General features: G+C 37.1%; 1 protein-coding gene across 1 annotated transcript in view; it reads left to right on the plus strand.

Moving 5' to 3' along the window:
- Positions 1-15,572, plus strand: part of LOC127215285 (integrin alpha-8) — a gene marked incomplete at its 5' end in the record, with an annotated part of 131,197 nt that overhangs the window by 20,653 nt on the left and 94,972 nt on the right. Inside the window, 3 exons of the mRNA XM_051175660.1 lie at positions 890-942; positions 11,210-11,415; positions 13,783-13,974. Coding sequence (XP_051031617.1) covers positions 890-942; positions 11,210-11,415; positions 13,783-13,974 — 451 coding nt within the window. The remainder of the gene's footprint in view (positions 1-889; positions 943-11,209; positions 11,416-13,782; positions 13,975-15,572) is intronic.

Below are 15,572 nucleotides of genomic sequence, written 5' to 3' on the forward strand. Positions count from 1 at the left end.
GGCACAATGGTAAAAGCCTGCAACTTCACTGCTGGGGGACCAGAGAAAGAAAATGCTGCCAAGAAAGTCTAGCCTAATTAGTAAGAGTCTCTATCTCAAAATAATATGGTGGAGAACAACTGAGGAAAGCACCAAATGTTGACCTCAAAATCACCCACATGCACACACATGCACCTACACACACCCATGAACATGTAGACAAACACATATACATACAAAGAACAACACTGGTAAGATGAAATAATGATCCAGACCTAAATGAATTATAAATCAAGGAAAAACTATGGGGGATTATTTTATAACATTTATACTCACTGAAAACATTTGAGAGTCTTATTAAAAATTATCTCACTATAATTTGATGAATTGTGGGTTTTCATAAAATTAAAATCATTTTGTGATTTAATAATGTAGAGGCCAAACTATATAACGTCATTCCTGCTTAGCTTTTCTGTCATTGTGCTTATAAGTACCATATGCACTTTGGAATCTAGGAGCTGAACAGTATGGCATCTGAAAATGCCCCGAATGTCCTCCACATGTGGTCGAATCTAATTAATTCTGTGGGGTTCAAGATGGCTGAACTAAGTTAAAGCATTAGATATCATAGAAAGACTACAAGCAGAAAAGATCCTCCTAATAATTGTGTCCCCTAATTGAATGGGCCTAATGTATCCAGAAGCTGTGCAAGCAGATGTCAGAGTTATTGTGCAGGGAATTATTCATTAGGTCAGAGGTTAGGCTCAATGACTTGAACACTTGGAACAAGTTCAGGGTTCTATGAATTTAAATGCAAAAATGTACCACAGTGAAATTCATTTCTCATGAATAATTAAGAGGTGGCTATAAGCATGGCTTCCTGAACACAAAAATTATTATTGTATTGCAGATGGCATCTTATTTCGGATATACAGTGGTGGTATCAGATGTTAACAATGATGGGTAAGTTTATAAGAACTTCCTCCATGCTGTATGTTATGTGCATACATAAAAGATGTTATATATTTCCCTCACAGAACACATCCTTCTGAACTTCCTGAACAAGATAGAGACCCTCTTGTTTTAAGTTTTGGTTCAGAGCAAAAGGATGCATCTAATAAAGAACTCTGTCATCTTATTTTATGTCTTGCTGAGATTTTCCACATCTGCCACTTCTAAAAAGAGGACAGTTTTGTTTGGTTTTACTCTGATATTATTTAACAAATAGTCATTGGCCGTTCAAGCACCATAGCCAGTCAAGAACTTACTCATCTATTACTCTTTGTGTTTAGAGGTTTTCCCTACATGCACTTTACACACTGATAATTTTTTCCTCCTTATATTTTCCTAACCAATCTATCAGTAAATTCCATGGTGAATATGAAATATTTTTTTTAATTTTGGCAATAAATTACAGTTGAACTTGAAGTAAACTCCACTACTGAACTGTGTTCTATGGAAGTATTTACTTTTGTATCAAAAGTAAATGATCACATACTCCTTTGTTTTATAAAAGCACTCCAGAGATAATTTGGAAAAATATTAAGAAAATCTTAATCAAGTGTGGTAGTGAGTGTGTGTCTATAACATAAGACTTTCTAAAACTGAAACGGGGTATATAGAGTATACTCAAGTACACACTAGAATATATACGATAGACAAGAGATTATAGTAAGGGAAGAAGGGAGTACAGGAAGAGAGGGAGGAAGGGAAGGAGGGAGGATGGGAGAGAGGAAGGGAGGGAAGGGGGAGAGAGGGAAATCTATAAGTTAAGATGTACTGCTCACCCATATAATAAATGTGGTTGAGAATCTCATATGAAAGGCATTTTCAGGCACCTAAATCACAGTAGGATGTGAATGAGGCAAATGTTCTCACTAAGATTACATGTTTTTGTACAAAGCAAGCATCTGAAGGATCATTACTGTGTTCCAGGATCAGAGCCAATCACTTTAGATAGATCTCTAATAGGCCATTTCTTTTTCACATTTGCAACACTGGAATTATACTTTATATATCATAGTATGGCATATGAATGGAGAACTATTAACTACTTTCTGTACATTCTAGAAAATATTTCACTATTATCCTTTCGTTGGAAATACATTTGTTGTTCACTGTGTTTGTTTGAGTGTTACATGAGCATGGAAGTTATGTTAGATCTGGGGATGTAAGAGGTATAGCCCCAAACTAACAAGTCAAGTGAAGAGTATGTCAGATGGCAGTATGTTCTATGATGGAAAAGATCTGGAAATGAAGATGTCTTCAGTAGACAAGTGAATAGATAAGCTATGGTAAATGTAGAGAATAAGACATTGTTCAGCATTAAAAGATGTGCGTGAACTGTCAGGAGAGAGAGAGAGAGAGAGAGAGAGAGAGAGAGAGAGAGAGAGAGAGAGAGAGAAAAGTCCTGAATTCACATTACTCAGTGGAAGAAGCCAACCTGGAAAAGATAAAAGATGTAAACTGTATACTGCAACACTGCAACACTGTGCAAACTGCTAAAATATCAGTTTTTGCTCAAGATCCTAGGAGGTAGGAAGTGATGAATGAGTAGAGCACAGAGTACTTATCAGCCAACATAACCATATAAGATACAGTCATTGCATATTTGCTGAATCCCATAAAGTTAAAAACAGCAGCCCTGAGCTCCAGGTAAACTAGGCACTTGGATAATTATTTCTGAATGTATGTTTATTAATTAATAAATGTTCCCCTATGTTAGGAGACATGGGGGTAGACAGGTAGCTGTCAGAGGGCAATACAGATCTATAAGATGACTTCTACTGACTCTAATTTGTAGAGGAAAACAGAGAAGACATATTGGGAGGGATGCTATTACAGAGTGAATACATGGGAAAGGTCTGTGTAAGAAGATAACAGCAAGATAGGATAGCATGAGAACAAAAAAGCCTTAAGCAGAAGGGGGCTCTCTGCCAAACAGCAAGAGTACAAATTTCCAGAGATGGAGTTTCTGGAATATTGTAGAAACAACAAAGGGGCTTGAAGAATGATGAGAACCTGGACTACAAAAGGTGTAGATTCCACTGTATTTAATAGACATGCTATATAACATCTCAGGGAGGCTGAAAGGAATCTGCAAGGGAGAGATTATCTTATGAACTACTGAAGATTCCAAAGAAGTATCCATTCTCATGGGTGCACTCTGGTTCATTTCCAGAGAAGGCAGGACAGTAGTTTGGAAGCAGAAGAAGTTGTATGCTGGATATATTTAGAAGGACTTATTGAGTGCTGATTTTATACTTAAAGAAGTTCATTGCAAATGAAGTAACAGTCATCTTCAGTTGTCTTAATCGCAAAGAAAAAGAGACTTTTAGGGCCACCAGTCAAGTGTCCCAACTTGATGGACTGTAATTGTTATAAAACCCTCTTAGAACTTCAGGAAGAAGCTAGATAAATAAAAACAGGAAACCAAAACATGATGTGGTATCCAGATTCAGTGACCTCACTCTCACTCTGTTCTCACAATGATTCCATGGAGACTGGTCAAATGTTCACAGCCATATTTCTCTCCTGACCACAAAGGCTGTCCCTTTATGGACTCACTGGTGGCATTCCACCGACCCTACCCTTTCTCCAACAGCCTTCTCACAGGCCACTGCATTTATAATTCGGTGTTGGTTTTTTTCTTGGAGTTCACATGTTTTCTGGAGGACTCTGGAGAAAATACCCTCAATTTAAATGACAGCAGAACTTTGTGGCAATATTTCCAATACCCATTTTTGCCATGTAAATGTAAAAATGCTTGTGAGAATGAACTCCATTGGTTTCCTGCTGATCAAAACTACTTGCTACTGACAAACTCAGTACTGTTCAAGTTAGAAATTTTGTCCTTTATTGGTGGTTGTCAAAATTGTTGTGTATACCAGTTCTTTTCTAACTAATTGATTTTTAAATTAATGATGTCTTGTACTCTACTAAAGAATGGATTCATGAACCCTGTACTTTCTCCCAGATAAAATCTCCCACAGATTTTCAGTGTGCTAATAATTTGCTGTTTTTAACTACTTGGATACTGTAAAATTCAAGGTCCTATCATAAATAAACATATTTGGGAAGCAAATAGGGTTGATCAAAGGCAGATCTATGATAGTGCTGAACAACTCAAGTGAAATCTAAGGCCATCATGGTGGTAGTTTATTCAGAGAGCTAAGACAATCACTTACCTCAGTGATGATGCATGTATAGAAGGGCCACACCCCTTTATGTGTTTCTATTTGTCTTTCTGTCTGTGTTTCTATTTTGTATGTCTCTGTTTTTGTCTTTGTCTCTGCCCTTGTCTCTTGCTCTCTCTGGGTTGAATCAGAGTTTTTCCACACCAAAAGATTATTAGGGCCATGTGTGTGAGACTGAAACTGGCTAATGAAGATGGCTTGACAACACGCTTGTTCATCTGGTGTGCAACAAATTCAAGGTTCTTACCCAAATCTAAACATCAGGAAAGAAAACAGTAACAAGGTAATGATGGATGTTGATTTTCCCATAAGCATTTATATGTGTATGTATTTATTTTCAAGGTAGGTTTTTGCCATGTTCTCAGACTGACCTTAAACTCATGAGATAGTTGTCTATCTCATGTTTCCTGGTTCTGGGTTTACAAATATTCATCACCACACCTCAATATTTTTATTTAGAAAAAAAGTCTACCAGTATTATAAATGGATTCCAAACAATTGTGCACATGCTGTTTGGTGGATAATATTATCAATACTGTCATGGTTTTAAAAAGATGCTATATACAGATTGGCAGAATTAACCTCAGTTTTAGTCTCTTGATGCAGCCCATACCACAAATTCAAGTGTGTAGTATTACTTATCCTTTTCAGAAACTCATATAATTAAAACTGAAGCCAGGGACATTTCCACACTCAGTGTCTATAGCTTGAATAAGACGAAAGGAGACACATTTCAGCAGACTTTTATTCATCAGTGAAATTGACACTTTATAGAGAAACTTTTTGAAAAGAAGCAGCTTTAAGCAATTATAATTTTAAGCTAGATTCAGTCTAACATTTTTTCATCCACATAGGAGAAATTGTAATGAATAAAGTAGATAGAAAATCAAGAAAACAAAAACATAAAAAGGTTATATGTTAGATTCACTTCACTAATATAACTAGCTAAAGTATGTTAGTGCCTATCATAAACCAATTAGGTTGTCTAAGTATCAATTCTGCAGACCCCTGTTATGGAGTTCTTTAGTAAGCAAAACCACTGTGAATATTAATGATAGGCATTAGCATGAAAATTTTACTCCTGAAGAAAAAAATAGGGAGCTCTTATGTTAATCTTATATCACTCTTCTACAAGAAACAAATTTTTATCCTTCTTATTTGATGTTGTCATTTGTTGATTCCCTCACAGTTGATCACAAACAGTAACTGTTTGTAATGTCCTACATTAGGCCATCAGAGTGGCTTTAAACATAGATGGGAAAGAAGAATGAAACCTATATGCTTCACAGAGATGTTTAAGTAGACCATACTTAAACGTATGGTCTTTTAGATAAAATGAAATTGATGCATGTGTCCTACCTCAGTGAAATGTCTTTCTCAAAGAAGTTAAATCTCACTCATACCACTACCAAAGGAAATAGTTTAAGTGAAAACACATCTTTAACATTATTTATTCATAATTACCTTATGAAAAACATTTGAACATATTTAAAAATATTTCTATACATATTCTTTTGGAATGTTCCCTAGCCTGTCATACATGGTAACAGATCAAATGGTCAACAAAAATCATCTGTGGTAATACTTGAAAATTTTTAACTTGAATTGGACACACACACAAGAAAAGGAGTTATCCATATATGATGGCATAATCTTATAACATTCAGAGGCTGAGGCAGGAGGATCATAAATTCAAGGCCAGTTCTGGCTATATGGCAAGACATTCTTTAAAAGCACAGATAGTCTACGGCCCATAGTCCATAATACCAAAGGCATTTGCCAGCTGGGGCTGTAACTCAGGGTGTAGACTGGTGGGCTAGTGTGCAGGAAGCCCTGGGTTAGAGCACCACACATATGCACAGTTGGGAAGTGGAAGCAGGAAAATAAGTTTAAGTTCATCTTGGCTTTGTAACATATTCAAGACCAGCTTAGACTCTATCTAAAAGAGAATCAGATTTGCATAATGCCCCAGTATACTCCACCCCCTTCTTTCCTCCCTTCCTCCTCCCCCTTTCTTCTCACTATGTATAAAGTATTTACTCTGTTTTTTTATTATTCTGTTCTATTTTATTTTAAACTGTTCCTGGAGACCCATTCAGCCAATTTCATAATCCTCTAATGGGCTGAAAATCAAGATTTTGAGACATCGGCCTAAACAATCACATGAATTATGATTAAACGGCACCGTGAGTATAAGATAATATTTATAGCAAGTAAAAAATAGTGTATGTAGCACATTTGTGACAACTGAAGTTTAGCTGGTAATTGTATCTTAATTCTACAAGAGTATACATATAAACTAAGAATATTTAGAGTATTTTCATAGACTTATAACTTAAACATCTAAGGGAATATATTTCTAAGAAGATAAATCAACGCTATCACATTACTTTGGAATTCAAACATTTCATGAATGCTCCAGTCCCTCGTGATCATAGGGATAATCATTTCCCACTTCTAGGACCCAGTGTTTGCAAGAAGAAAAATACTGAGCCAATTGTGTCAACCCTTGTTACACTCACACCCTCAGGAACCAATTAGATGGCCTTGTTCCTTCTTTGTGGAATGAGAAGTTGTTCCTGTTAATCTCTGCAAAACTAGTAACTTTGTGTGTCTTACTATTAGACTGCTCCCCTCACAGTTAGATGATTAAACAAATCCTTCACAGTTGACATGGCAGTCACAGAAATAAAGCCAGCCAGGGCACCCTGGTACAAGACCAGGGGCTGGAAGTACAGATCCCTGCTCTCCTCTCCAGATGGGGCACAACAAGGGGGAAAATGATGTGATGTTTTGAGTCTTGCTTTTTGTTTTTTTTAACATGTGTTTGGAACATTTTAAGTTGGGTGTGAGCATGCAGGGCAACTTTGGCAACATAGTTAGGCCCTACCTAAAAGAAGAAAGAATGAAAGATATACAAAGACAAATGTGGGATAGAAGTTAAGTAGGAATAGAGAGAGAAAAAAATTTTAAGTTTATGAGTCCTGCTTAGGTTTTGGAATCTAAAACAATAATAATAGTCCTGACCTACATCCCTCCGCCTCCACCTCCTTTTCACAGAACAAGCAGCTGGGCGCTCCTCCCAGCGTTTTCCAGGTTATTGTGTCTGCTGCTGTGAGAAGCCTGCTCTAAAAGCATCTCTAGGCTCCAAGCATTCCAGAGTCACTTTCTACTTGTTTGTGACTCTTGCAATGTGAGAAAGAAGGAAACAAACAACAAATATTCTTCCTATTTACATCGGAATAATATAGAAGCATTGGGTGCCAGATAGCCCAAGCCCTCCATAACACCTGCCATTTGTTAAATACTACTGTATGGGGGTGTCAGGGTGGGCAAGAGGGAATAGGAAGAGATGCCATCAATGGTATTAAGTGCAGGAGTCTATCCACATTTAACAAAGGCATCTCCTCACATGCTCACTGCAGTGCTAGGTCTAAGTCTTTATCAATATTACTCCAAAATTCCCAGTTTTCTCATTTCATCTGGATTGAACTTCTTCAATTGCCTTTCTTTATTTCTTTTTCTTATGTATTTATTTTTGTTTTGTTTCTGGTTTTTTGTTTGTTTGTTTGTTTCAAAACAGGATTTCTCTGTGTAGTACTGGCTGTACTGGAACTTTCTCTGTAGACTACACCATCCTTCAAATTATAATGATACACCTGCCTCTGCCTCCCAAGTGCTGGGATTAAAGGTGTGTGCCACCACTGCTCAGCTCTTCAACTGCCTTTATTTTCACTAGTATTATTATATTTCCTGTTTGCGTTTATAAGAGAATGGATCGGGAAGTACAGCATTGGCATGCCCCTCCTCACCCCTTATCTTTTCCCTGTTCTTAGCATCATGTATCAGCGTAGTACAGTTTTGTTTTGTTTTACAAAGGAGGAAGCTTACTAACAGCAGAAGAGCACAGTTCACAGGGAAACTCATTCTGAATTATAAGGTTCTACCTCTTCTTGCCATGTGTGTGTGTGTCTACATTTATCCATCATTACAGTGTCACTCACAGATTATATTATAGTGCCATTACCTTACAAATCCCAGGCACCTCTTCCTTACTACCTCCACCTACCCTACCCCTGCAATCACTTCTCTTCCTAGTTTCCATGGTTTGGGCTATTCCTCAATTATGTGCCATTTAGTATTTTCAGATTGGCTTTTTTCAATTAGTAATGAGTTCCATTTCCTCCATATCTTCCCACCATTTTCATTGGTGAAGAATATTCCACTAGATGATGTGACATGGTATTGAGGGCATGTTGGTTGTTTCCAAGCTTTACCAGCTGTGCTGTAAATACCTGCATGCAGATTTTCACATGGGCATTAAGTATCAAGGTCACTTGGAAAATGGAAAAGTTCTACAAATGAGAGATTGTGTGAGATAATCTTGTGTGTGACTTTGTAAGAACCTGCTAGATTGCTTCACAGTGATTGGATTGATTTGCATATTGCCACATCCACACAAACTTTTGGTGCTAGCAATATTCGGAGTTCAGCTGTTCCAAGCAATTTATAGTAGCACCTCATTATTTAAATTTTAATTCCTAATACATGGTATTGAATGTCTTCTCATATGCTTGTATCTTCTTTGAGGCAGTATCTATTCAGATACTTTGCCCAATTTTAATGGGTTTTGGCTTATAGTTCTTATTATATATTATATAAATATAACACGATTATAAAATAACCTATGGTAATATAATATTACATATAATAACACTAGAGTATATAACATTGGTATACATGATTATTTTTCAATTTTTGAATTAGAAGAATTGCTTATTTTATCTTTCCAATTGGATGTACTAGGAAGCTCAAATCATGGAGCTCACCCCAGCCACTCAATGTTCTCTGACTCTACTCACTGGTACCTGCTTTGGCTCTCAACACAGCCATTTGGAATGCTTACTTCTAGATCTACCAGTAGATTCTTATATGTTGCCAATGTCCTTTTATTCCTTCCCAACTCCAGTCCCTCCTCTGTCTATAACCTTAGCACTAATTTGGATCCTAATTTTATTTTTTTCACGCTGCCTTGTTTGTGATTATATGAGTGGTAAGTTGAAAGTATATCATTTCCAAGTTTTGACTTGACCCAATAATCAACAATGTATTCTTTAAATTATTAACTATAGTCTTAAACCTACTAGGTGTATATGACATACTTTTTCTTAATTTTATTATATTTATATTATTTAAAACAACTTTTAAATTTAAATATATTTTGATCATGTTTTATTTCCCCTCCCCCATGTCCTTTCAGATCCTCTGCTTCTCTCTACCTACCCTACTTTATGTTCTTTCAAAAAAAATATATATCAAACCCCCTCCAAACCAAGAAAAAAATAACACCACATCCAAAATGGAAACAGAGCAAAACAAACAAATAAATTACCAAACTATATCTAATAAAAGCACACAAATAACATGGAGGTCATTATATGTTGTCAACTATATGAGGTCTGTCCTAAAGTTCTTCATATACCCAGTGCCACTCTATTAAAGAAAACTGATTCTCCCTCTTTCAGCAGGTGTAACTCAGTTGTTAACCTTTACCCTAGTAGCTAGGTTTTCATTCATTCATTTTGAAACATAAAACGTGATAAGATAAAAAAAACTATCACATCAAAATTGAACAAGACAAGACAAACCGACAGTAGGAAAAGAACCCTGAGACATAGATAGTGGATTTCTACTACAGGTAAGCTCTGAATTCAGGGAGAGGCCAGGATAATGGAGTCAGTATAGTGTGTCACTCATATAACTTAGAGCTGCTGGAAAGATTTTGACGCTAAAGCTGGACATGCTAGCACACATCAATAACTCCAGCATTTGGAAGGCTGAGAATGAAAGATGATGAGTTCAAGGCTAACCTGAGCTACACAGAAAATTCTGTGAAAAATGAAAAGATGGGGGAGAAAAAGGAGGGAAAAATGGAAGGAGAGAGAAAAGGAGCGGTAAAGGAAGAGAAAGAGAGGGAAGAGAGGGGAATGGAGAAAAAGAAGAGGGAGCAGTAAAAGAAGGGAAGAGAGGGGAGAGAAAGAATAAAGTGTCTGGCTTTCAATAACTTCCCACTCCATTTCCTATTTTAAATATTATATTATAAGTATGTCACATATTAATATCACTATATACTAACATCAAAACATTATAATTACTGAATTAATATAACTACATAATTAAATTATGTGAATGAAGTATTCAGGTAATAAGGTAATTGATCTGCATAGACATAGAGATTTCATATTATTGTATCTGTCAAGATAGGCTTGTATTCAAACATATTTTAGCAGCAGTCATTAGTATAGGTCAAAGTACACACTTTGGTTAGTAGGAATTTTCTTACATTTTTTGAAAATAAAAATCAAATACTTTAGAGGTCTCCTGACAAAATAGATCATTCCCATGTCTGTCCCTTCTGTGATGTATGTCTCTGTAAGAAGATGCTTGTAGCTACTTCTGTTTCTTATTCACACAATACTTATAGCTCATCTCTAAATTCGTAAAAAAAAAAAAAATCTATTAGTTTCTAGCAATGACATACATAGAATGACTGCAATTCTCATCAGGAATAAAAATTTGTGTTCCAGCCAGCATTAACTACTTCTCTGGCCTCTTTGATTTAACCAAAGGAAGGAGAGGACAGAACAAAAATTATTTGAAATCTTGTTACTTCAAGAAGTCAGGGCCAGCTCAATAAATTACAGAAAAACTCATGTGTCGGTAAAAACTAAAACCTGCTCAGGTCTGCTTGATATGTTTTCCATGTGTGACTAAAATTTCTGGAAATGCACTAAAAGGCCAGAAAGGATGAAATGTCTGTGGTTTCTTAGTCATTTTTCACATATTTGGAAAGTTCAATGTGATAATTTAACAACCTTTATTTTCTTCAGCATTCTGCTTTGTAGACATAACAAAGCTATGAAAGAAATCTGATGATTGTAAAACGGCCCCCAGAAAAGGAAACATACTCATCTGGTTGATTACAAACACACCAGAGACAAGGTGGCTGACTGTCCTCTCTCTGTTCCCTGCAGCCTGGATGACATATTGATCGGGGCTCCTCTCTTTATGGACCGTGAATTTGAAAGTAACCCAAGAGAAGTAGGGCAGGTCTACCTGTACCTACAAGTGAGCGCCCTCCTCTTCCAAGACCCACAGGTCCTCACGGGCACAGAGACTTTTGGGCGATTCGGTAGCTCTGTGGCCCACTTGGGGGACTTGAACCAGGATGGCTACAACGGTAATCTAGAGTAATGTGTGGGCCTCTCTCACATCTTAAGGCAATGTTACTGTGTCAAGAAGAAACCATGGCCATTTATTTAAAGGATTCTTAGTGGTGGGTGCTGGTTATTATTATTAACTCTTAGCAAATTCCAAACAAATTCTCAAGGCAAATTTAAGTTTGTATGTTTTGATTAATTAAGATATTGCACAGAGATTTTGTCACATATGATCTCTCAATGGTGACTTGAGAGCTATAGAAAATCGCCACGAATAGAGATAAATACATCTTGATATATTAGCAAGTATATTACTATATTCTGATGAAACTACACAAGTTATGCCTGTTATAGTGGCTCATTCTTGGTCAGTAAATGTCATTGCAAAGTAATAGTGTTAAAGCATTAATTAGGGAATGCGATTCTTTAAGTAAGGAATTCATAGAGGCTTTCTAAATACCATCTCAGAAAATACTGCATGTTCACACCAAAATTTGCAAACATTTTCAGGACATGTAAGTGAAGAACCAAAGTACAGTGTGTTTATCATTCAAAGAAAAAGCTATAAGAGGAATTTTCTGGACTTAACTACCATAGGGAGGATTCCCATCAGAGGGATATTCACAGGCACTAGTACCAAGTACTTCAGAATTTCTTTGAAAAAAATTTTCAGCAACTAGTAATTGTTAGAGTCCTACAAACATAAATGCTTAGGTCAAAGGTACAGGCCAGTAATAGAGCACTTGTCTAACCTGTGGGAGAAAACCAAGTGCATATTAGATGCTGTGTTCTGGAATAATAAAAAAGACAAATTCTCCTTGAAATAACTTTGCTTGTTGCTTTCTAAAACTGCTCTCCCAGGGAATGCATGATGCCGAATTATGTGAGTTGTCTTTTTCATCCTATTTTCCACTGTCTTTCCCCTTAAACCAATTCTGATGGTCTTTTAAAAATAAATACATTTTATTTAAGTTAGAAACAATCTTATTTTACATATCAATCCCAGTTCCCTCTCCCTCTCACCCTTCCATGTCCCCCACCAATTCCCCTATCCATTCCCCAGGGAGGGTGAGGCCTTCCATGAGGGATCATCAAAATCTGTCAAGTCATTTGGGGTACATCCTAGGCCCTCCCCCATGTATTTAGGCTAAGGGAATATCCCTCCATGGGAAATGGACTCCCGAAGTCCATTCGTGCACTAAATATATCCTGATTCCACTGCCAGAGGCCCCATAGACTTCCCAGTCCTCCGAGCTGACACCCATGTTCAGGGTCCTGGTTTGGTCCTATGTTGGTTCCCCAGCTATCAGTCTGGGATCCATGAGCTCCCGCTTGCTCAGGTGACCTGTTTCTGTGGGTTTTCCCAGCCCCTTGTTCATCATTCCTCCCTCTTTGAACTGGATTCCAGGAGTTTGGCTCAGTGAAGCTAAGAGAGTATCTTGGGCTCTGAGCCTTGGGCAGGTCAGTGAAAGTAGATTTATAATCTTCTTCATTACATTCAGTGAGACATTTCACCAACAAATGAGACACCTTCTCATTTGGTAAACTTGCTGTTTGGGGACTTCTTTTTAAACTGCAGCGGTTTCTATTCAATATCCAAGGCCATCCTGATGTTTTATATTTGAGTGAGAGTTGTGTAATATGGCTTCTGTCTGGGTTTCCTAATACCCTTAATTATAAAATGGGCTCTTTCAGTTCATTAGATTGGGGAACTATTAAATAGACCATTCCTTGGGAATGGATCTTTTGATTTTAATTTTTGAAAGAAGAAACTCCTAAAACTGTACCTTACCTGGTCTACCAGCCTCCTGATGTACAGTAGAGCCTGGCTGTACCTCTCAATCATTGAGGGCCCATGTAGAGAGTGTTCTGCCTTCTCTGCTACTCAGTTACCCTCCTTCCATCTCTGGGCTTTTGGAAGGTAGCTACATCTCTGGGATGAATGGCTCTTCCTTTAATTGTTACATACTTGGCTTCTTCTTGACCATAGATTTCAGTTTCTATGCTAGCTAGCCACAGTGACACTTTGTCTGACCACAGCAGTCTCTCCACTGTATTTGTAAAAACATTTTCTGAACCATTTATTGATTTCAGCATTTCCTTAATTGTGTCTGTATTAAAAGTATCCATTACCTTCTCCCCAAAACACAAACTTTCCAAACACAGGGACTTCCAAACACAGTGTCTCACTGGCTTCTCATTTGCTATATGCTGTACCTAGTGTACTCTAAGCAGACACTCATCATGCTCATAAAAGGCAATGGTACTTCTTTGTAGTTACAGTACTCCAGAATCCTCTAGAAAATGTAACAAGCCATTTGGGCTTTGTGATGCTGCCTTTAGAGCATGCTTAATTTTTTTTCTAAACTTTCCTTTGTTCTCTGTAGACATTGCCATCGGAGTGCCCTTTGCAGGCAAAGATCAAAGAGGTAAAGTGCTCATTTACAATGGGAACCCAAAAGGTTTACACACCAAGCCTTCCCAAGTTCTGCAGGGAATATGGGAGTCACAGACCATCCCTTCTGGATTTGGCTTTTCTCTAAGAGGAGACGCAGACATAGACAAGAATGATTACCCAGGTAAGGTTCGCTGTCTTTTCCCACATGAGTACTTGCTTCCTGGCAAGAGTCCATTCTCTGGGAAATACATTATTCATAAGCATTTTGCTCATAAAAGATGAAGGTCAAGTTTAACATGGCACAGCTTTTTTTGGTATGATTCCAGAGTGACTTTCACAAGCATTTAAGACCAAACAAACAGTCCCTTTATAGTCAAGAGACAATGCTAGAAAGCCAAAATGGTTTTAAAAGCTACCTTGGACATAAGTTTGTCAACTGTGCAACTTAAGTTTTCATTGAAACCCCAAAGTGATGTAGCCTCTATTGACATTCATCTGGCCTCAGACACCTGCCTAATGCAATTTATTTTAACCTGTTATTCCCTTTTAAGCTCAGTTACCATTAATCAGTTCATAACCTCAATATTTTTTTGTTGTTAAGTTGCATGTTTTCAGAGTGTATTTTCCAGCCATATTTCTGGCCTTTCCAAAGACAGATTGACCATTTTAAAGTAGGGAAAGAAAGAAATAGTTCATGATAGAAAACATAAGCTCTTCTTGATTGCCCTTTTCATAATGAGGATAAATAGCAATCCATACAGCAAAACAGATAATTCATATTTTGCAGGCACCAAAAAAATATGTGTTTGTCTTAAAGGATAAGGTTGGCAATCAGAACAATTCATGGAGAGCATTAGATTTATTGGTTTCATGGTTCATTGATCATTTGCTTCCTTTACAATAGTTTTAATAACACTTAGAAACTGTTAATGTACAATTATATTTATTAAAGCCTATGTCTACCATTCTCTCCCCTAATTGGGAATTTTCTATCTATAGTATGCTCTCTGGTTTGGGGAAGAAGTTCAGTAGGCTGACTGTGTAAAACACATTTCCTTAAATTCAATTATTTGGCTTTTGTTTACCCTCTGAGATTAGGCAAAACAAGATAACAACATATTCTTACAAAATTTCCAGAAACCTTCCATGGCCCCAATAGAGCTGTAAGTAACAGTGGGCTGAGAGAGGACTAGGACCATGCTGTATGTTAATGCTACCCATGGTAATGCCAAAAAGTGTAGATAAATTTGTTTTCTTAAGCTATGCAATACTAATGGTTAAAGTTTGATGGGGTGAGGGTGTCTCCTACATAGTTTATTCTAGCTTGACTAATTAAAAATTCAGGATATGTCAAGGTGATTAATGAAATCCAACTCTTGTGTTGAAACTTCAATTTATTAAGAAAGTTATGGCTATCCATTATGTCTGTCATAAACATCCTTTGCCCATGGTAGTAACAGAGAACTAGACAGACAGAATGGCTGGGCTTTCTAAAGGGCAAGTAAGTAGAGGATATGTCAATCAAACAGCCTGTGGAGGTTGAACGAGGGCCAAAATGAGGTTAACACAAAACAACTTTCTTATCAGATTATATTCCTTCCAAATGAGCAAGACAGGGGAGGAGGGTAAAATAAGTTAAGAGCCTTCCCCAGGTCTGTCTTCACAAGCTCTCAGCATGCAGCCATGGATGGGCTTCACATTACATCTGGATGAGCTGTGGGGTAATGGGATTTGGATTAGATACAGAATCCAAATATAGTAGATTTTCCAGGTATTTAC

Source organism: Phodopus roborovskii, unplaced genomic scaffold (genome assembly GCF_943737965.1).
Source record: "Phodopus roborovskii unplaced genomic scaffold, PHOROB, whole genome shotgun sequence".
NCBI lineage: Eukaryota > Metazoa > Chordata > Mammalia > Rodentia > Cricetidae > Phodopus > Phodopus roborovskii.